The 21627-nt window shown below is 39.8% G+C and overlaps 1 protein-coding gene across 5 annotated transcripts; it reads right to left on the reverse strand.

Moving 5' to 3' along the window:
* Nucleotides 1-248: 248 nt before the first annotated feature.
* On the reverse strand, nucleotides 249-20983 carry VAMP4 (vesicle associated membrane protein 4). 5 transcript variants are annotated; one of them, XM_038758165.1, is made up of 8 exons: nucleotides 20920-20983; nucleotides 15196-15319; nucleotides 13004-13050; nucleotides 11770-11817; nucleotides 6894-6994; nucleotides 5965-6044; nucleotides 2880-2931; nucleotides 249-2127 (listed from the first exon to the last, which is right to left on the reverse strand). In XM_038758165.1, exons 2-8 carry the CDS (start codon nucleotides 15259-15261, stop codon nucleotides 2099-2101), a joined length of 423 nt encoding a protein of 140 aa, XP_038614093.1. In that variant the 5' UTR covers nucleotides 15262-15319; nucleotides 20920-20983; the 3' UTR covers nucleotides 249-2098. The 5 variants fall into 5 exon arrangements, with proteins under 5 accessions (XP_038614093.1, XP_038614092.1, XP_038614096.1 ...); XM_038758164.1 differs by having other exon boundaries at nucleotides 11770-11820; nucleotides 20920-20978; XM_038758168.1 differs by lacking the exon at nucleotides 20920-20983 and having other exon boundaries at nucleotides 5965-6040; nucleotides 11770-11820.
* Between the last annotated feature and the right edge of the window lie 644 nt (nucleotides 20984-21627).

The raw sequence follows: 21627 nt of genomic DNA on the forward strand, positions 1-21627 counted from the left end.
AGAGAATTACTGGAGGGGAGGGATAACGATAGCAAATTTGCCCTAGTGTGTCCTAATGAGGGATATTGCCCTTTAGGTCATGATCGTAACCACAGCCATCACCCTAGACCTTGCCAGCCACTTTGCTTTACATGAAATCGAGTCAACCACTCCAGTGTTAAACGACCTCAGCATCGGTATTGCTGAGATGGGGATGATTGGCCGCCAACACTTTCACATACAAAGGATGCCGGAGATACAAACATAAATCATATAAACATTTCCTTTATTTCATTCAGTAACATTTATTTTAAAAAGTAATAACACTTTCCCCATGAATGTAACACTATAGCAAACAATCCAATAGGGAATCTTCACTTTCACTAATGAGTGTCCTGGATGGCCCCGATTGCTCTAGGATCCGGTGAAAAATTCACTACTGGCCCCTGGCTCAATCCATGGGATGCTTCCAGAGGACAGCTCCACAACGTGAACTTGTACAGAAGGGAAACCCAAATGAGTACACATCCATCCACTCTAGCTGATGCACAGGGCTGACCCAATTAGCCACTGAAATATGGAAAATGAACTACTGTCTGCATCTGATCATTTCAGTCACGTGTTTACACAGCTTGAGGACTGCTCATCCAAAGCTTCCACAATACTGCTCAAACCTGGAAAAGACCTCAGTTGCTTTTAGCCACAGCAAACATAGCTAATGTACTTATGATTTGCAGTTGCTTTTAATGACCTAAAATTGATTCTACTTCAGATTTCTCTCATTCTAACTGCTCAGCCCCTAAGACTGGGCCTATACAATACAGATTCTGTAGTCCATAATTTAATTGCCACTCAATACCTTTTAAATGAATAATTTACACACTTGTTTCCATCCTATATCCTAGTTTAGCTTTACAATCTGAGATCATTGCACTCTCCCGTGGGTTAAGTACAGTGCTCTGCCCCAGTAGGCACTCAATAAATACTACTAAATAATCTGTCCCTAGTGTTTGTCAACATACTCAGCGCATTTTGCTTGATGTAGAGTGGAAACATTTGAACGAGAGCTTGATAAAGAATAGCAGCCGTTTATAACCTGTCTTTTTTCATATTAAACACAGCATGAGGACTATTGAACCCCTAAGAGGGCTGCCAGTTCTTATTATTAAGGGATTTTCCAGGTCCTGCCTTTTGGTCAGTTCACTGGACATTAGCACTTCTACCACAGGATGATCAAGAAAAGACAAGTTGCAAATCTTAAATTTATGGAGTTGAGACTGGTGCCTAGCACTGAGATTTTTTGGGGGGTGGGGGAGTGGGGGCCATCTGAATTTACTCCTGCTCTCTTCTTCACTAGGGTAAAAAGTTAGGAGTTGAGCAGAGTGGGCAGCAAACTTTGCAGGCCTTCCCTGGTCAAACACTCCTTAGGACCTTCTCCACTAGTCCATCCACTGGCATGATGGATCCACATCACTCACACCCTGTCCAACTATTCTTCCTCATTAACCCTCCTACTCAAAAATGTGCCATGAATGCCCGGCATCCTATTAAAAATAGGTTACTGGAATGTCTTGTCATAAATGTAAGAAGCAATAGTGAAAACATTTAACTCCACATACCCTCAATTTATTGGCAAAACCTAACTTTAAACATGAAATGACACGCCCGCAATTATTTACTAAATGGTCAATGTCCTCTTTAACGTACTGATTCAGCTATTTCCAGCGGCTGCTTCTCTCCCACTCCCACCTTAATGAAACAATTTAATTTGCTTCCTTTACACAAGTAGGAAACTTGTTACAATATAAATAACATTAATGCTTAAACTATATATACAGATAAATGAATTAGCAAGTATCTAGCTGCAAACAATCTTAGGAGAATGGCACAGTGGTAAAGGAATTCTGTTTTCATGACTGATAGCATATTTTGTTGGGTTAGGAACAGTAGGTAATCTGGGAGGTTGCAATGTTCTGCTTTGGCCCAGATCCTTGCCTCTTTTACCCTTCTTGAAAAATGATCTCTGAAAGTTATATACAGAGGTTTCATTTACATTATGCAGCAATTTTTGTGTGTGTATTGTCCTGGGATTGCTTTAATGGAGGTCTCTGGTCACAAATCAAGTACGATATTTCAGGACTAGGGGAACTGTAAAAAAAAAAGGAAAAAGAAAGGAAGTTAGAATTGAATCTCCTAGCAGTGGCATGAGGCTGCCACCTCTGGGAAACTAGGGAGGAAGAAACCAAGGCAGCGGCTTCTCCGACCTTAACCGCTGTTGGTGAAGCTCCCTTTTCTAAGGAAATGGACTATGGCAAAAGTTTTCGTTCACTGGGACACGATCACTTTGCCACTACTCGGAGCTGCCGTGGAGAAAAAGGGTACATTTTCCCATTTCAACCCACTTGAAGATTCTTTACGTCACTGGCTAGGGACTCCAAACAAGTGATTCATATAAGAGTACTTCTAACTAAAACTCTTCAGTACCCTTTCTAATTCATCTTCTGAGCAACTTGAAAAACTGATGTGGATTCTGGGAAAGCAAAGTCACTTTAGGTGACTACATATACTTACAGATTAACAATTAAAAATAACAAATCAGCACCAAGATGGCAATAAGAACCTGATAAGATTGCTGATCCACGCTCTCATTATGAGTGATCCCTATCACGAACATTTTATTAAACCCTCAGCTGCTAATGGGACATCCTTCATTTGAAATAGATTATAAAGGACAAGCAGGAGATGGTAATTGATCAATTCTTCCATCCCAACTGTGCTTCTGAGTCACTGTGGACCAATCATGATTTTTCAATGAACAGTAAACTTAACTGCAAAACTGCTATGACTCTGGAAAAAGAGAAATCTCCCTCTCCCCCTAGAATAGCGCAGTCAATACTCACTGATGATCACTAGCAAAAGGATAATCACAACCAATGCCATGATAGCCTTCATCTGAAACACACATAAAGAAACAGCCATTGATATTTGATTTTGATAGATGAGGTTGGGTTAAATGGAAATCTTCTGACATTGCTTCCCCACAAGTAAATTTGGAAGTTATACAAATATTTCTCCTAACAGTCATGAGGGAGTAGGAACACATGTGACCTGGGAATTCAAACTTGCAAATAGAACATTCTAAAGGAATATTGCTTCAATAATTAATCATTATCAACTTATTTACTGATTCCTTCCTATGTGTGAAGCACCGTACTACACACTTGGGAGAGTATAAAACAAAAGAGTTGGTAGACAATTTCCCTGTCCATGAGAATACAGTCTAGGGGGGAGACATTTAATATAAATAATTTATAATATGTATATGTACCTTACAGATGTATTTGTAAATGCTGTGGGGCTAAGGGTGTGAAGAATACCAAGGGCCAGAGGCCAATAGCATATTTTTAAGGGGCTTTTTACAATTTTAATAATTTCACAAATCTCTTCAGGTGCTTTGACTCCCTGCCATGCACCCCTCCCGCACTTTAGGAGAGGTTCTAAACGGATCCTTGACAAAGAATCAAAATTTGGCAATGGTCAAGTAATTTGTCTTAGGGATGGTGAGGGTGACATTTGCGAGATTTGGGGTAGGAATTGTTTCTGATCCAAATATCATGCAACTACCCTAGGGTTCAGCAAAATGCTGGGCATATTGTACGCACTTGAATACCATAATCATCATTCTTATTCTAGGTCATGAGTGAGGCTAAACAGATCTTGACACCACCTAAATTAGTCAGAATCATGGGCTGCAGTCAGGCAGACCTCTTTCTCGGTACGATCCCCGTTTTAGCCTTTGTTTCTTGATTTAGCCCTTAAAACTAGTTATATGCTAAATGAAGGGTCTGAAGATGCACCAAGTACTTCACCAAATCGAGGAACTCTCTCCAGTTTTTCCCGGGAAATCTTTTTCATCAACCTTCAAATTAAGAAGTTCCTTTTGACAAAGTTTGCTGCAAGATATTGAATACAGGGAATCCAGCCTGCCCAAAATAGTCAGAGCTCAAACAGATTATTCAGATTGGTGACTTGTGAGAATAGCCCTTTCTTTAAAAAGGCTAGTGAAGTTTTTCTGACTTGATGCTCACATTAAGTGGAATTTACAATAACCAAAAAAAAAAAAATGGATTGGAGTATGTACTGAACTTTAGGACTTAGGCCACAGTGCCTACTACGATGGATGATCACAACATCAGAAAGGCTAAAATGCTCTGTGACAGCCTGACCAAAAAGCAACAACTGCCCAAAATACTCATCTAACAAACTGATGGGCTTGGAATTTTGTTATCCTCCTGAAAACTTTTTTTTCCCCAAATTGCTTGGGAAAGTTATTTAACTAGTAGTTTTACAACCTCACCAAAAAGGAACACAAGGTCTTTGGTCAATTAGCATTAAACTCGACATTTAGAGGACAGGAAAGGAAATGCTTACATAACTCTTAAGTGTTTCAATGAAAAACATTTCCTGCTGCCAGGGGATGCTTAAGTCCAATAACTGTTATATTATACTACTGTGTGAGAAACAGTGCAAGTGGCCAATTTACACGATCAGAGCTGAGGGGTGGGAAGGTATAGAACTAATTTTTTATCACAAATTGAGGCTTTGTAAAATGGCTTTAGTTCGAGGCAGTTAGCCCTTTTGGAGAGAAAGGGTTGCTTTTATTTTATGGCATTAAGAGTTTACTATACCAAGCACTATACTAAGCACTGGGTTAGACACATGTTAATCAGGTTGGACACAGTCCATGTCCCCACCTGGGGCTCATAATCTTAATCCCCATTTTCCATGTGAGGGAACTGAGGCTCAGAGAAGTGAAGTGACTTGTTCAAGGTCACACAGCAGACAAGTAGCACAGTCAGAATTAGAACCCAGGCCCTTCTGACTCCCACATTCATGATCTACTTACTAGGCCATGCTGCTTCTTGGAAAGGCCGTCACCAGTTCAGTGTACTATTTAATTTAGCTGGCAAACTATGATGCAGATCTCACCAAATGCTTCTCCTTATTCTGGAATTCTGGGACCTGGGTACATGTATGTTCAGGGAACTTCTGTTTTCATTTAGCCATCTTTAAAGCATTTAAACTCAGAAGTAGTGGAGGTTACCAAAAAGGCACTGGAAAAACCTCTCTCCCTTTGACGGGAAGTACCGAATCTGTTTATAACTAGATCTAGAATGAGTTCGGTAAGCCAGCCCCCTACTCTGAACACTTAGCTTGCAGATAGAGCAGATGGATGAGAAAGTAAACCAAAGATACAGTCCCTCTTGGACTGGCCTAGCCCAATCATTCAAAATCTTTTAAAAAGGGAAGATCTCAGCCAAGAAAATATTCCTCCAGGATGGGTGCAAAAGGATATTGAACTGGAAAAAAATTCTAGGCAAAGCCAAGAATGGCAAGCAGTTGAAAGGAAAGAGATTTGCTAAATATTTCCTCTCTAACCACCAGTTAGTTGAAAGAGTAAAAATGGTTCAAATGAAATTTCATAGAGGGATTTCTTGGACTACCTATATCCTAATTTCCAGATTCTATTTTCCCCTCAAATATTTTTACTCCAAGTTTGAAGTTGCTGAGATTCAAGCAGAACTTAAACTGGCATTACTGTGAACAAAGAAACAGCATCATTTATAGATCTCCTCACCAGAGAGTTCTTTAACAAATGAGCCATTGTTTCCTGAATGACATTCACTTCTTTTCAATCCTATTGATCCTGAAGTCCTTCAGTAGTCCAGAAATTCACTGGGGCATCCTTCAGGGAGACAGACACTAGGGAGAGAGTGAGGCATCTGCAGGACATGGATTTGGTTTTTTTTGTTTTTTTTTTTTTGAGAGCAACAGGTTGAGAATTTCTTCCCATTTTACAACTATTTTCTTCCCATGAAAGAAGCCCCCATTTCAATATGAATTGGTGCATGTTTTTTATGTTACTTGAGTGTCAGAATATAGCCAGCCTGTTCCCTACCTTGTCTTGCCTTCCCTTTTACTTACTTTGCAGCCACGCCACCACATTTGTCTTCGAAGCTGTTTGGCTCTACTGCTAAAAGCTGACGCGTTATCCGACAAACTATCTACATTACACAGAGAATAGAGAGAAAAATTAAAAGATACATCAGCTTCCTTACATCTAATTGCATAAAATCTACTGAACAATAATCTGTACATTCTCTGTGTTTTGCTTCATCTCTAAAAAGGCCTGGTACAACCAAATAGTGTTTAGGGTTATTTTCCCCAAAAATTTCAAGAAAAAAAAATCCTTCAGATAAGTACAGGTCAACTAATTCTATCTATGCAGACTAGATAAAAGAAAATCATTTCCACTTATTGATTTTAAATGAAGATATTGAATTTGGTAATGAAACATTTTATAAAATTGGGGCTACCACAGCATGATGAGTGGTGGCCAAGCTAAGGAAGTATAAGGAAATTCTTGAGTTGAAACTCTTAATTTTTAGCTTTCATTAAGAATCTCATTTAAAGCACTAAAGTCCATATTAGGTGGCAAATTTGGGAGTAATTCAGTTACAAAACCTGGAGTTCTGAAATACACCTGAACAAAGACTAAAAAAATATATCAAGAGAGGTTTACAAGAGCTATTAGGCTATGGAATAATCTTTAAAGCTTTCTGAAGACTGAACAAAAAATCCCAACAAATGTATCCACAAAGACTATTTTTCCACTTATTTTCTTCGAGATCATTCACTAAGTTAAAGAAATAAATCTTATACTAAGCAGTTATAATTATTCTGAAAAATAAAACAATGATTCCTTAACATTAGGATTTTGTTGGTAAGTGTGGGTATAAATATATTATACTGCCTCAAATCTGTATAAAACAGGGAAGAAGTTGGGGGGAGAAATGTGTAACATATCAAAAACAAGATAATAGTACTAAGAATACAAAAAGAAATGTTTTCACCTGACTTGTCTTGTAGCTCATCCAATCTCTCTCCTCTTTCAATCACCTTGGTAATGTTTTCTTGCATGACGTCAATGACTTCATCCACTTGGTTCTGGACACTAAGAAATTAAATAACATTATCAGCCTAAGGATATAAAATAGGTGTAACAAATCTTCAGTGTTAATTTAAAATTAAATTTTAAGGCTTTGCTATAATGGAAAGGTTTGGCGTGCACTTTTGCCTAATAACCACAATTATGTAATTATGGGATTTGTTAAGCACTTTTAATCCATAGTGTGTGGGCAATTCGGTGAATCTCTCTGTGCCTCAGATTCTCCATGAAGTGCACATCATGCCCATGTGTGAATTTTCTGGTGTATCAGAAATTTGGAAAAACATCCTAAAGGAAATGAAGAGACTTGGCTTCACATGAGTCTGCTGACAGGCAGCACCAATTCACATTTCCCTTGGCTATTTAGCTATTCATCTACCCTCCTGAATGATGGAGAGCTTTTTCTGTTGTAAAGTAGGAGAACTGATGAAACACTGAACCAAAATTCAGGTCCACACCAAAGACAGCACACTGAGGAATTTTTTTTTAGTCTCTTCACATTATAAAAAAAAATCACTAACAATCTTTTGACTTCCTCTTTTGACTTACGGACTCTTCCTAGAAGAGCTTCAGACCCCTCAATGCACAAAGATTTAATCTAAAAATACCAATTCAATTCCATGCTTCAGCTACTTAATCTCTCAGGAATATTTCCCTAGTACAAAATGATGGAAGTGCCACAATACATTAGAAAATACTTAACGTTTTCCTCCCTTTTGGAAATCAAACTGAGAATTGAATTTTGAAAAATTCTTACAAAAACAGCTATCAGATTCAGATGATGACCCTACAGTGCTGGAAATTATATAAGGAAGGGCTCATTTAGGGCTTACTTAATCACCCAGGTGCTGTGAGTGAAGTTTAACAGTGGCTAAATCTTCTGGGTGATGTTTTGGATGGATGGCTCAGGATCAGGCTCAGTATTAATGCTGTTCAGTGCATGGCTATGAATATAATGCAAGGTCCTCTATGTAAAACACCCACAGCTATCAATCTTTGAAGCTGATTATTAAATATTATATTAAGATGAGGTCATCTTTGACCAAGAAATCTTACGATATGTAATAGTATATTTTTGACTTTACTAAAATATTGGAAATAAAATCTCTGAAGTTAATGCAGCCCTTGAAAACTGATCAGGCAATGATTAAGTGTTACTGCTGTTGTACAAACAAAATATACCAGCTTAAGAAAAACCGTATTTAGACTGACCACTGCTTCAAAAAGTGCTAATGTTAGCTTCCAGATAAACAAGTTGTGATTATTATATTTGGTTTGTGGGTTCTCTTGTTGGGTTTTTTTTTTTGGGGGGGGGGGGGGCGGGCTGGTGAGGACGGCAGTATAAAGGGGAGAGACTTGGCCTGGCAGAAGCTGGTTATAGGTGCGATGTAAGGAATTTTCCCTTCATAGAGAAAAAGTCTTAAGCCTCTTAGTATGATTGCCCAATTCATTAGCAGAGTATCTGTAATTTTACCATTGCAAAGGAAAATTCCCCAACGGATCTTACACTCTGTAGGCAAACCCTCTAGACTGTAAGCTTATTATGGGCAGGGAGCATGTTTACCATCTCCCAAACACACTCTGTACAGTGCTTTGCACACAGTAAGTGGTCAGATACGATTGATTGATTGCAGGGATGTGAGTAGTAAAGAGACCTCAGATGTAAAGAAGTCTCTCGTTCCCATACTCAGCAGGATCTAGCATTATTTAGATAGGAGCTTTTCAAATTATCATTACTGAATCATCAACTGATCAGACAAGTTAACCAGTAAAATACGCCATTAAACATGAAATAGTGCTTTTGTTTTACTAAGATCTTAAATTTAAGAAAATGGAAAAGGATTTCATATGTCTTCTGATTGTAGCTGAGTGCAAGCTGCCTCACTCCTTTTAAACCATAGCCTGTCCAACAAACGATTCCTGTAATTTCCTTCCTTTAAAGCTTAGACACTGTTACTTTTGTGGGATCTCTGCCAGAAGAAATGATGGGTGAATGTCACATTACAATCTTGACACTATGGTGTTATGTGTGTTCTTTCTCTTTCAACTTTTGAGCAAATAAGTAATTCTTGCTAGTTTGTACAGCAATATGTACATACCACATAGGAAACAGGGCAGTCCTAGGGTTAAGTTTACCTTTTCTACCCTACAAGAGAGACTTCCCCTCTTCAACAAAATCAAATACAAAAATGTTAAATATACTTTGATGTTTCTAATGAAATTTTAAATCTTCCTAGTAGTAGAAAATTAGATCACTAATTTTATTCACCCACTTGTTTTTGAATTTTTTTAAAAATTTCTTTTGCCTTGCTCCTCAAAAGGAGGTGCTTCCAAAAATTCACTTTCAAATCACCCATGCTGCCACAGGGAGTATTTTAATAATCAACGCTTTGGTTTTTCAGACGATGATTTACTGAAAATTAACTTGGTAAAGAGACTGAAATAAGGACATCAGAAGTACATTCTTTGGTTTCCTCGAATAGCAATTTTCCCCCAGGGTATCAGTCAGAGAAGCGGCTTTAGCTGAGCTAATGCATGCTTGCAAGTTTGCCTAACACTGCTGATAAAGCAGATCTATTGTGAATGTTCAGAAGGAGAATTTCAAATGTACTGTTGGGATTCTGAGGGTATTTCAGGATCATAAATCTCAGAGCACAGCAATCATTTATCTGAAACAAAGGGAAAAATATGAGGGCTGTTTGCTTGGCATACAAGAAGAAGAAAATGATTTTCCTTTAGAAGCTAGACCTGCTTGATCACAAGCTTCTGACTTGGTTCAGTAGATGATGCCAGGGCTGTTAGTTTATTCATGAAACCACTGAAGAATAAAGGGTAAGCCAAACTATACCAGAAGTCCACCATATGGTAGACATATATAACATGGAAAAATTGAGAAGCAGCATGGCTTAGTGGAAAGAGCATCATTCTGGGAGTCAGCGGACCTGGGTTCTAATTCTGGTCCCACCATTTGTCTGCTGTGTGACTTTAGTAGGGTTGCTTCATTTCTCTGTTCCTCATTTACTTCATCTGTAAAATGGGGGTTAAGATTGTGAGCCCCATGTGGGTTAGAGAGTGAAGCCAATTATCTTTTACCTACTGCAGTGTTTAGTGGTGCCGGACGCATAGTATTAATTCAGTCAATCAAATTTACTGAGCACTTACTGTGTGTATAGCACTGTACTAAGGACTTGAGAGAGTACAATATAACAATAAACACAACAAGCTTACAGTCTAGAGGGGGGAGATAGATATTAATATAAATAAATATATTACAGATAGGTACATAAGTGCTGTGAGGCTGGGAGGAGGAAATGAATGAAGTGAGCAAGTCAGGGCGATGCAGAAGGAAGAGGGAGAAGAGGGAAGTAGGGCTTAGGGGAAGGTCTTCTAGAGGAGAATCTCCTTCGATTAGGTAAGCACTTAAGACATACCATTAAAAAAAAAATCCCATCACTGACATATCTAGGGTCGGATTACAAACACTGCAGGCTAATGATAACTTTGTTTCTAGGTGCGATACTTGAAGCAGTGGTGGGGCAGTTCAATATATGATGAGGATGATACCTGAAGAGAAACCAAGATGAGATTGTCTCAACAAGTAGCCTTCGGATGGAAGTTAATCCAGGCCCCAAAGTATTGGGTCGCCGCTCTCAGGCCACAACACCCACCCAAGGCTCAACCTGCAAGCGGCTGCAACCAGGCAGCGGTCCTGAGATCATCTAAGGTAGTGTCTGCACGTCATCGAACGACAGTCTCGCTTTCCACTCTCACATTTAATTTTCTGCCCAATCCAGCTGGTTCTTCTTTCACATCTCCCAGATCCACCCCTTTCTCTCTAGTCGAAAAGCTGTGGCTCTGGTCATAGCAAATAGACTATCGCTTCACTTGGTTCCCACCTCCTTCTTATTTAACCCAAAATCATAGTATATGAATGGCTTAAATTTCAATATTTTAAGTTCTTCCTACTGCCACTTTCTAATATGAATGAGAAGCTGGGGCATACCCAGTAAAGTAAACCTGTTTAATTTATAGGCCTTCCTATTTTTAACTAGTGTAAATTGAGAGGCAGGACAGGCATGGAAATACACTGAAAGCTGGTAAAAACTTTAGTGCAGTATCCAGAAAAACTTGCACTGATTTTTAAGAACTTACTTAGGAAACATTAAATAGCTGATGGTTTTGAACAATGTTATCCCCCAGAATCACTTTTTTTTGCCAGACTGTACTTTTAATTAAATTCTTAAGCTGTAGCCTACAAATATCCCATTATAAAATATTCCTTTCATTAACCTTTTTTATGGTAGTTGCTAACTGCTTACTAGGTGCAGGCACTGTACTAAAAGCTGGGGTAGATACAAGCTAATCAAGCTGGACACAGTCCATGTCCCAAATGAGGTTCACAGCATTAATCCCCATTTTACAGACGAGGGAACAGAGGCACAAAGAAGTTAAGTGACCTGTTAAAGGTCACACAGTAAACAGGTGGCAGAGCCAGAATTAGAACCCAGGACCTTCTGACTCCTAGGCCCAAGCTCTATCCACTAGGCCACACTGCTTCTCAGCCCTTTCTGAATGAATCACTTTTCAGTCCAATAATTACAAGAGAATAGGATTGGCTTGCTAGATGCCTGTGTACAGGATTATTCAGTTTTCTCAAAGGTGGATTTGGGAAGAGAAAGCTGGAGAAGCTGAATCGGGCTGAGATCCCATGCTCTCAAAATTGGAAATCTGGTTTAATCCTGAATTAAGAGCATTTAAAATGACATGCCTGTTTAACTTACTGCCTGATTTTATCATTCCTAGGTCCAAATCTTGGTCCTGTCGGGCCCCTTCTGAAAGCAAAATAGACCCAAAGTTAGAAACCACTGTAAAGAGCATTCACAAAGCAGTAAGAATTGTGTTAGTTCATGTAAGGAAGTTACCTAGACCAACTTGAGTTGCTCAGTCTTTGTTCACCTTTAATAATAATTACAGAATTCTCAATCACTGCCAAACCCATCCCATCCAATTTGTATCATTGCTAGGGAGTCAAATTCTTAGTCATTCACTTGTGCAATTAAATGAATTATGAAAGATCACAAGCAACACAACTCAAGGCCCAGAACATTATCAACTTGAAATGAGAGATGTGAAAATGCTAAAGAGTCCAGCCAATCCAAGCTACATCTAAAGAAATAAATCTTCACCATGCACTTCATCCATCATAAAATGTTGGATGGCAGGGTGGACTCCCAGAGAAAATTTCTTTTTAGGAAATATGCTTAAGTGTGAAATCTCTTTACCCATTATCAAAAACTTATCAAGCCAATGTCTGAAGCATTCAGGGGTGAAAGCAGAACCATTTTTCAAACTAACAATCCAACAGTTGTAACTACTATTCTCCAACTCTCCTTCTGGTTTCTATAAATAGTTGGAACAAGCATTCTACTGCAGATAAATGGAATGAGGGATGTTTCTGTTTGGAATGAAAGGAAGTGTGAGACATTGATAGAGCCAGACTTACAAAAATATGATGGTACTGAATTACAAAATGAAATATTCAGATTTTGGAGTAACCAAATATGGATCACTATGGATCAATTGAGCTTCAAGATTTTTTTAAGCATAACCAACCATCTCTATTTCCTTCCAAGCTACATTTAAAATCATTCCACAACTGGCTCATAGCTTTTTAAAGCTCTTCTTGAGCCCTCCCTATTGAACAGCTCAGAGTAGTGTGTGTAGGTGTGGTCCAGACTCTCCCTCGCTCATAAATCCGTTCCGCTACAACTACATCCACAAGCAAATTTCCCCTCAGCGGTGTCATGTTTGAATGTGAACAACCACCACTAAGCTGAGGAAGAACTGCACCACTGAAAGTTATAGCAGAAAAATGAGCTTTACAGATGAGAGTAACCAAAAGACAATATTGAAAAAGAGAAGTGTTAGAAAATATCATCAATTTCCTATTTACCCCAGAAACTAGGTAGGAACGATTATTCATTTCTTCTGCCTTGAACAATTCCAAATACTTACAAGAAAAAGTCCTCCTCTTCATCTGAATCTTCTTCCAAGAGGTTTCTCTGTGAAATAAAGCATATTTTCACCTCAGAGTTGGCATAAAAGCTTCTCATTAGAAGACCACTACTTCCTACCACAATGTGGCTTCACCCAAGGGCTTGTTTCACTTTGACTTGAGGATCTAAACTGAAGCAAGAGAGGTGTCTTCCACACAGCAGTTTAAAGTCTTAAATCCAGCCCTCAGTTAGGAAAAGTACCTGGACTTGCTAAAAGCCATAAATGCCAACTTTTCACTCTGAACTCAGGGGTGGAAAGGGGCACAGAATTTATGAGGGATAAAGACTGGGAGGGGATAGGCTGCGAAGAGCTAAAAGGCCAGAAAGCTGCCATTTTAGATCTTTTCAGCCCTGACTGGAAGCTCTCAGGGATAAGGGAGGCTAGGAGGCCAGTTCAGACAGTCATGGGGGCTGCTGTCCCTGAGGGATGGGCATCTAGGTTAACCACTGCTTCATCTGCACAATATTACCATCTCTTATATTAGCATAGTGTCTGAAAACTTCAAAGAACCATTATTTCTCTAATGACTTTCTTTGATTTGATTAACCGGGAATGGTCCAGCAAACACATTATATTTGGAAAAGTAATGACGAGACAGTGGGCAAGAAACAAAGACTAAAATGTTTCTCCCTGTTACCTTATAGATTGGAATCCTTCTAAATTCAAAGGACAGGGATTACTGAAGCTATTCCTCTCATAGGAACTTGCTGAGGGCAAATAACATGTCTTCCAATTCTGTTGTACTGTACTCTCCCAAGCACTTGGTACAGTGCTGTACAGTAAGCGCTCAATAAATGCCATTAATGATGATGAATAAGTATCACTGATTGAAAGAAGATCCTTGCTTCTTTGTACAGTGGCCAGGAGCACAAGAGTCTAGATCTGGTTCTTCCTCCAGCCCACTGTAAAATTAATCGTGGGCAAGGCCTCTCTGCGATTCGGCTTCTCCACTGGTGAAAGGAGATTCTTCTACTAGCCAACTACTATTGGCATAGAGTTTTGTGAGGATTAATGTTGGACAATTGCTTGGGCTTTTCAAGAGGCAGGTATTCCATAAAAACAAGGAACTATAATTTATTATGAGAGCTGTATAATTGCTGAAGTGGGAAAAGGGAATAACAAATTTGCCTCTGACCTGCCCTGTCCCGGATGAGGACATTTTTCCTGGAATTTTCAATCCTCTCCCTTTAAAGAAGTAATTCCCCTTTTATTCTTGGAACAGTTCAATGACTACTTAAAACAGTGACCTCATTATGCACTAGAGTGGTTCTCTCAACTTGCTTTCAGACACTTTTAAAACCGTTTCAGGCAGCTCAGTTCAGTTATATTCAATCTTAGCCCTGAATTATCTACAAATAAAACCATCAGATCATAGGAGGAGTAATCCCTAGAGGAATAAACCACCTCTAACATACCCCGTTCTGCAACATCATGGTAAATATCAGCATGGCAGTCAAATAATTTTCTGATCTGGCCTTTCTTACTTAGAGCTAGGAATTAAACTCAGCACATTCCTGGATCTGAGGTGGGGAGGGGAGACTGCAGGCTGTCCAGTATAGGCAGAGGTAGGGAGAAGGGCAGGGAAGAGAAATCAGAAAGAAGCAGCAGTGATGATGGGAAGAAATACAAGGGAAAACATCATAGGAGGACAAAGGTGTAAAGTCAAAGTAGAAGGCTTTGCTTCTGTAGGCAACCAGGATGGAGAAAATACAAGACTACATTACCCATATGGTTGTGGGACAGCATGGTCCAAGGGTAGCTAATGTTTTGAACTGTGTGTATGTGTGTGTGTGTTTGGTGGGTAGCCTTGTAAAGAGCAAATGTGCAGGAGAGGTGCAGCACGGAGCTCAGGAAGCCTGCACAAAGGGAGGCTTCAAATGAGCCTGCTGTCTCCTCTTGACCTTGTCTTTGTTGTTCCCCTCAAAAACGGCATGGACAGGGAGTGTGCTATGGGAACACGAGGGAGCTCTTGCCCCTATTTTAGGGGACACAGTTTTGCTCGCACAATATCTCAGTCAGGCCCCTATTTTAGGGGACACAGTTCTGCTCTCACAATATCTCAGTCAGCCACAAATCCCATACACAGGGGAAGTGAACTCAACATTTCAAAAAGCATTTATAAAATCTCACACGCGCACACACACACTTACCCTTTCACTTTTTACAGAACCAGTGACATCATCATCATTTAGGTGACGCTTAAATTTGGGAGGCATCGTCACTACTCACAAGAGACTTTTCCTCTTCCTAATTTCCGCAAACGAAACACGACTCCTTCAAGAGAAAGCAAGAGACTTGGTTAATTTTATTTAAAATGTTAATTACATCATGAATTTAATGAATCTAACAGGGGATGGAATAATCTGTCCCAAGGATCTGTCAACGCTCACCTCATTTTCTCCTTGCAAACTGAATTTGTGTGGATTGAGTAAGCTTTGAAAATTCTTCCTCCCACTCGCATGTCAACGTCTCCCATTCTCCTCATCCCCAGTAGCTCCTACAGTTCTTTATATCACAAAACTAAGAGGGCTGACTACTTCAAACGACCCGGCAAGAACAAATTCCCAGAGAAGCTAAACAAGGAGAGAGAAGGGAAGGATTGTACAGTAGTACTGCACTTCTTTTGGACCCACTGCCTGATTCCTTTTGTTCCATGCCTAATCTTCACTGGGCGCACTCTTGGTTTCTTTTAAGCCCTAAGCCTAAGGACCAATGCTTATCTGAAAAACACACACCACTGCCCACACCAATGAGGGAAGGCAGAATCTATCTTGTGATTTATCTGACTCAGTGCTGCCACTAAAAACTTCTACCACTTTTTGGATATTTTTAACTGCTCCAGAATCGCAAGCTACCCAAAATGTTTAGACTTGTTCTTTGAAAGGATCCTTCTAACGAGGTCCGGAGGTGTTCAGTAACCAAACTGAATTATGAAACCATGTTTTTTCTTCTCTGTAACTTCTGGGCATTGTGTAGAACTCTTTTCTGAACCGATTTTTTAAAATGGTATTTAAGTGCCTACAAAGTGTCACTCACTGTTCTAGGCACTGGGATAGATACAAGTTAATCGGGTGGGTACCTGTCCCACATAGAAGGGAGAACAGGTACTGAATCCCCACCTTGCAGTTGAGGAAACTGAGGCAGAGGGGAGTTAAATGACTTGCCCAAGGACACATAAGACAACTGGTGGAGCCGGAATTAGAACTCAGGTCCTCTGGCTCCCAGGCCTGTGCTCTATCCATTATGTCACATTGTCTCTTATTAGGCTATGCTGCCTCTTTCAAAAGGGTTCATTCTCAAAGAAAATACTATACTGAGATTTCGGTTTCTAAATGTTATGTGGGATCTTTTAGACTGTGAGCCCACCTTTTAGACTGTGAGCCCACTGTTGGGTAGGGACTGTCTCTATATGTTGCCAACTTGTACTTCCCAAGCGCTTAGTACAGTCCTCTGCACACAGTAAGTGCTCAATAAATACGATTGATTGATTGATTGATCCCTTTAATACCTTAGTCCTTAATTAATCATTCCATCTTTCCGATCAACTCACTGGCCTCCTCAACATATTTATCTGTTTGTTATTGACCTCATAGTCCCTCACTCTTACCTACATCATATTTGTCAATTTGTTAGTCTCCTCTACCATATACTATAGTCTATATACAGGCAGCTTGGACTACTTGGAAAGAGAAAGTATCTGGGAGTCAGTCAATGGTATTTATTGAGTCAGGAGACCTGGGTTCTAATCTCGGGTCCGCCACTCACCAGCTTGTTCGCTGTGCCTCAATCTCGTCTATCTCACTAACGACCCCTTTCCCACAACTCCCTCTGATCTAGAACCTCCCCTGACATATGACAGACTACCGCTCTCCCCACCTTCAAAGCCTTACTAAAATCACATCTCCTCCAAGAAGCCTTCCCCGATTAAGCTCTTTCACCTACTCTCTCTCCCTTCTGCATTGCCTGTGCATTAGGATCTAAATCCTTTAAACACTTGATGGTCACCCAACCCTTAGTCTGAAAGCACTTATGTGCATATCCATGATTTATTTATATTAATATGTATCACCCCCTCTAAACCGTAAATTCCTTGTGGGCAGAGAGAGTCTACCACCTCAGTTGCACTGTACTCTCCCAGGTGCTTAGTGCAGTGCTCTGCAGAATAAGTGCCCAATGAATACCATTAATTATGTCACAACTTCCCTGTCCCTCGGTTTCCTCATCTGTAAAACAGGGATCAAATACTTGTTGTTCTCCCACTTACTCTGTGAGTTCTATGTGGGACAGAGACTTTGACTGATTGGCTTATATCTATCCCAACACTTCGTACAGTGCTTGGTGCACAGTAAGTGCTCAACAATAAAAATATTACTATTATATTTAAGGGCAGGAATGTCTCATTTCTTTTGTAAAATCCCCATGTAAGTCTCTCTGCACATAAGGCATTCAATAAATACTGCTGACAGGTCAATGACACAAACCCTACTTGTTATACTTTACAATAAGGAATTGAAAGTGGGAAGAAGTTAGTTTACAGTTAATCAAAACTTGAAGATTCACTTTAAAACCTTACACTTGTTATAGACTGTTGGTCAAACAAATGACTATGTGGTACTAAAAGTGACCACTTCTCTCTTGTTTATGCCAAGAGCTAAGAGTTGGCAAATTGTTTCCATAATCACATTTTGTGAGAGGCCAAATTCTTGATCCTTTTTATCCCCTGCAAAATTCTCAAGCAAAGGAACATATGAATAGCTCTGAGTCAGATTTCCAGACTTCAGACCCAGGGTTAGTCCTTGCCACTTTACCTAAGATTTTATTTCATAATTCCCTCTTTTAAAATTAAGTATCTGAATTGTGGGGGGGAGCACTTTCTCCTCCAGAAACAATGTTAAATTTAAGCTGTCATCTCTACTGCAGAGTGGTTCTCATTCATTTACTTCTTGAACGAGCTCCCAACCATTATTCAGAATAAAAACCAGAAATAGCTGTTCAAAAAAGACTATTTTGTTTGAAAATGTTTTCTCTCTGCCCGTCAAAGGGCACTTTATTGGACAAGTGCACTATGAGTGGCCTAAATGGCCTAGTATAGTCAGAAAACCACCAAGGGTCTATGATTATACCCTTTGGAGATTTAGAAAGAGGGGTTTGTTTTGCTCTTTTTAATAATGCAAAAGCTTGGAACACTCACTATCCCCGCTGAGTCCCAGAAGCTAGTTCTTTCAAGACTCAAATGCCTCCCAATATCATCTGCCAAACAATCAGTGTTTCAGGAAAACACTGAACATACCAACACTTTGAGGGCTCTGACATGACCCCCACATCTTTCTGGAAAGTCTGCTTCGATGCCTCCCTCCTGGCCTGCAAAATCCAGTTCAGAGATTCTAGGCTATATCCAGCTTCCCATTATCCACAAGTCCCTAAAAGTCAGCCCAGCTTCATGTTTTCTTCTGTTTGAAATGTTTCCTTTTCACCGGTCAATTTGGGAAGTCCCTTGAAAACTGATCAAGGAGGGACACTTGTATTCTACAGAATTCCCCGTGTTCACTATAGGAAGAAAATATCTGAGGCCTGCCATGACCCACACAAAACCAAGTCCAAAACCCTAGGGATCTGGACAAGGAGGAGGATTAGTAGTCTACCCCATATCTTAAAATGAACCCTAAACTGCCTTTGGGGTTTCAAAAAAGTAATTAATCTATATATGTAACATAGCATAATTTCAGGTCCCAGCCTTCCTAGATTCATGCGCTCCTGACCCAGTTTATTTACTTGTGGTAATAAGTCGTCATAGTGCTCATTGAACACCTATTGAGTGCAATGCACATTACTGAGCACTTGGGAAGGTATAGCAGAAGCACATAAAATATATTCCCTGCCCAATAGGAGTTCACGTTCTATCGGTATAGACAAGACATAAAAATATTTAGTTTAATCCCTCAAATTTAAATTTTGTATGAAGGGGGACAGCAGAGTGAGAAGGGGAAGAATAGAGAAGTGGAGGACAGAGAGAACAGAAAAAAAAAATCCAGAAGGAAGTGGGAGAGAGAAAACCAGAAAATAGGAGAATTAAAAATCAGGGAAATAAATAATAAAGATGAGCTTACCCTCTGTCCAAACTGCTTCAAGTTTTGAAGGAAAATTAGAAGCAGAGAAGATGCTCACACAAATAAGCCACAGGGGACAAGAAGGCAAAGGTGAAGGTGGACACTGCAGAAATAGGAAAAACAGGGAGCTAAAATTAAAGAGAAATGGGGAAAATAGATGGAGGTTGGGGGGAAATCAAAATGAAATGCTTGTAAAAGAATCTATTTTAAAAGTCAGCATGGAAAAAGTGAAAAAAATCCAAAATAGAAGAGCGAAGCCACTACAGAAGAGAAAGGGAGAGAGGAAGGGAGGCAGAACAGACTAGAGAAAAGAGATCATCACCAACATAATCTAGGCATGAAGAAAGAGTATTTCTCCTAGTGGAAAATAATATGAGATTGCCCTACTACCGTACATTAGCCACTTTTCTGATTCTAATCACAATTTACATCTAACTGCATAATTTAGTTTCCAACTACTAGAGAGATATTTTGATCCCTCAAAACTTCCATTTCCTTTAGCTGAATTTCCAGGGATGTAATTTTTAGTGGTCCGGCTCTCTCCCCGCCCCCAAAATAGTGCTGTTTCTCTCATGTGTCTTGCAGCTGATTCAACCCTACAGTTCCATGGCTTCCTCTCTGTGGTCCTGGCTGTTCTTCCTTCTCTAACTGGTCTATCACATGATAATCTTAGTCTTCTAGTCCCTTTACTCACTGGATTTAGTTAATTGGCCTGATTTTTTTCTTTCCAGCTATTTATAGCTTTTTCTCCCAAGGCTTGCATGAGTAACTTTCCTTTGTTATGTTTCATCCCATATGCTCCTCTTTGTGATTTTTCCGATGACCTTCACTTAGATATTTCTTTCAACTGCTTAATTTATCTGTTGACTTGTCAAACACTACGGGTCTTTTTTTACCTTCAGAGTTCTTTGTTAGTTCCTACCCCCACTCCCCTACTGCCTTTTATACTATTTCACCATTTGATTCTGGTGCACACTTGCTTTAAACAGAGAAAAAGGGGATAAAAGCATCTACAGAACAAAAGAACAGTAAGTACTGGACTGGGAATCCTGTCCCCAACAATGGATCCCAAGATTACCTGGAAAACTAGTGTGGTAGTTACTCTCTTGGACACCCTTATTCCCTCCAGTAGACCACTAAGAAACTTTCATCAAAATCCTTCAAGATTTAACTGATATTTTTAACTTGTGCAACTTTTTGTGATTAAAGTCCACCTAACCTCCCCCAGTTAATAATAATAATAATAATAATAGTATTTGTTAAGTGCTTTCTATGTGCCAAGCACTGTTCTAAGCACTGGGGTAGATGCAAGGTAATCAGGTTGTCCCACATGGGGCTCACAGTCTTAATCCCCACAGGGGCACAAAGAAGTTAAGCAACTTAACCCATGAACTTTTTCCACTAAGCCAGGCTGCTTTTCTTTGTTTTATTTGCTTCAGTGGATGGCCCTGAGTCCTAGATTTGGTGGAAAACAATTCTCTTGATCCTTAGAATCCTTTCCAGATCTACGAGAACCAACCAATCAATTACTAGACTGGAAGCTCATTGTGGGCAGGGAATGTGTCTGTTATAATGTTGAATTGAATTAATAATAATAGTTATGGTATTTGTTAAGCGCTTACTATGTACCAAGCACTCCCAAGTGCTTAGTACAGTGCTCTGCACACAGCGTTCAAATAAATATCACAGACTGCTCACAGGATGCTCAAAGGAGCCAGGCGATGGCTGCGCTACTAGACATCTCTAACTTTCCTCCTAATAACTCACCTCCTGGCAGACTGTTCATCCAAGGGAGTAACTACCACAGTAGTCTTCCAGAGAATCTTGGGATCCACTGGTGTCTTTTTAAAAAATCTACCTTCATCCATGAATGCATTCCAAACTCCTGCTGAACCTAATACTTTCGTTCTTCACACCTCCCTGGGGTGACAAATTCTCATACTTCCCACCCACTTTACAAAGATGTGTCCTCTTATGTTTGTTCTGAAGTCACCACCCTTCAACTGAGTCTGAGGAACATGGGCTCCCCTCAGAAGAGAAATACTGGGACAGACTCAGCCCGAGTTAAACTTTGGCCTTTTCCTGGATTAGCCACAATAATTTAAAAAAACAAAACAAAACAAAAAACCAAGTTGAGAGTATGATCCATGGGCAACAACTAATTTTGGAACCTCATTCCTGAGCCAGACTCTTATCGCCTCTCTTCATTTTCAAATGATTATGAGTTTGTCTCATGTTAGCTTGTTATGGGCACTAAACGTGTCTGCTCATTCTCTTGCATTGTAATCTCCCAAGTAATAATAATAATGATGGTATTTGTTAAGCACTTACTAGGCGCCAAGCCCTGTTCTAAGCACTGGACTCAGTACAGTGCACTGCACACAGTAAGCGCTTAACAAATACCGTTATTAGTATAATTGTGTGCAGAGTGCTGGACTAAGTGCTTGGGAGCTTAGTCACACTCGATGAATACCA

The sequence above is a fragment of the Tachyglossus aculeatus genome, chromosome 16, assembly GCF_015852505.1.
Source record: "Tachyglossus aculeatus isolate mTacAcu1 chromosome 16, mTacAcu1.pri, whole genome shotgun sequence".
Taxonomy (NCBI): domain Eukaryota; kingdom Metazoa; phylum Chordata; class Mammalia; order Monotremata; family Tachyglossidae; genus Tachyglossus; species Tachyglossus aculeatus.

What these genes read in the sequence shown, in the direction of transcription:
- VAMP4 (XM_038758164.1), bottom strand. Translation starts at nt 15,261, where the DNA reads ATGCCTCCCAAATTTAAGCGTCACCTAAATGATGATGATGTCACTGGT. An exon ending in AGGAATGATAAAATCAGGCA is followed by an intron (nt 6,995 to 11,769) that starts GTAAGTTAAACA and finishes TTAATTTCTTAG; the next exon opens with TGTCCAGAACCAAGTGGATG. An exon ending in CCTTTTGCTAGTGATCATCA is followed by an intron (nt 2,128 to 2,879) that starts GTGAGTATTGAC and finishes TTTTTTTTACAG; the next exon opens with TTCCCCTAGTCCTGAAATAT.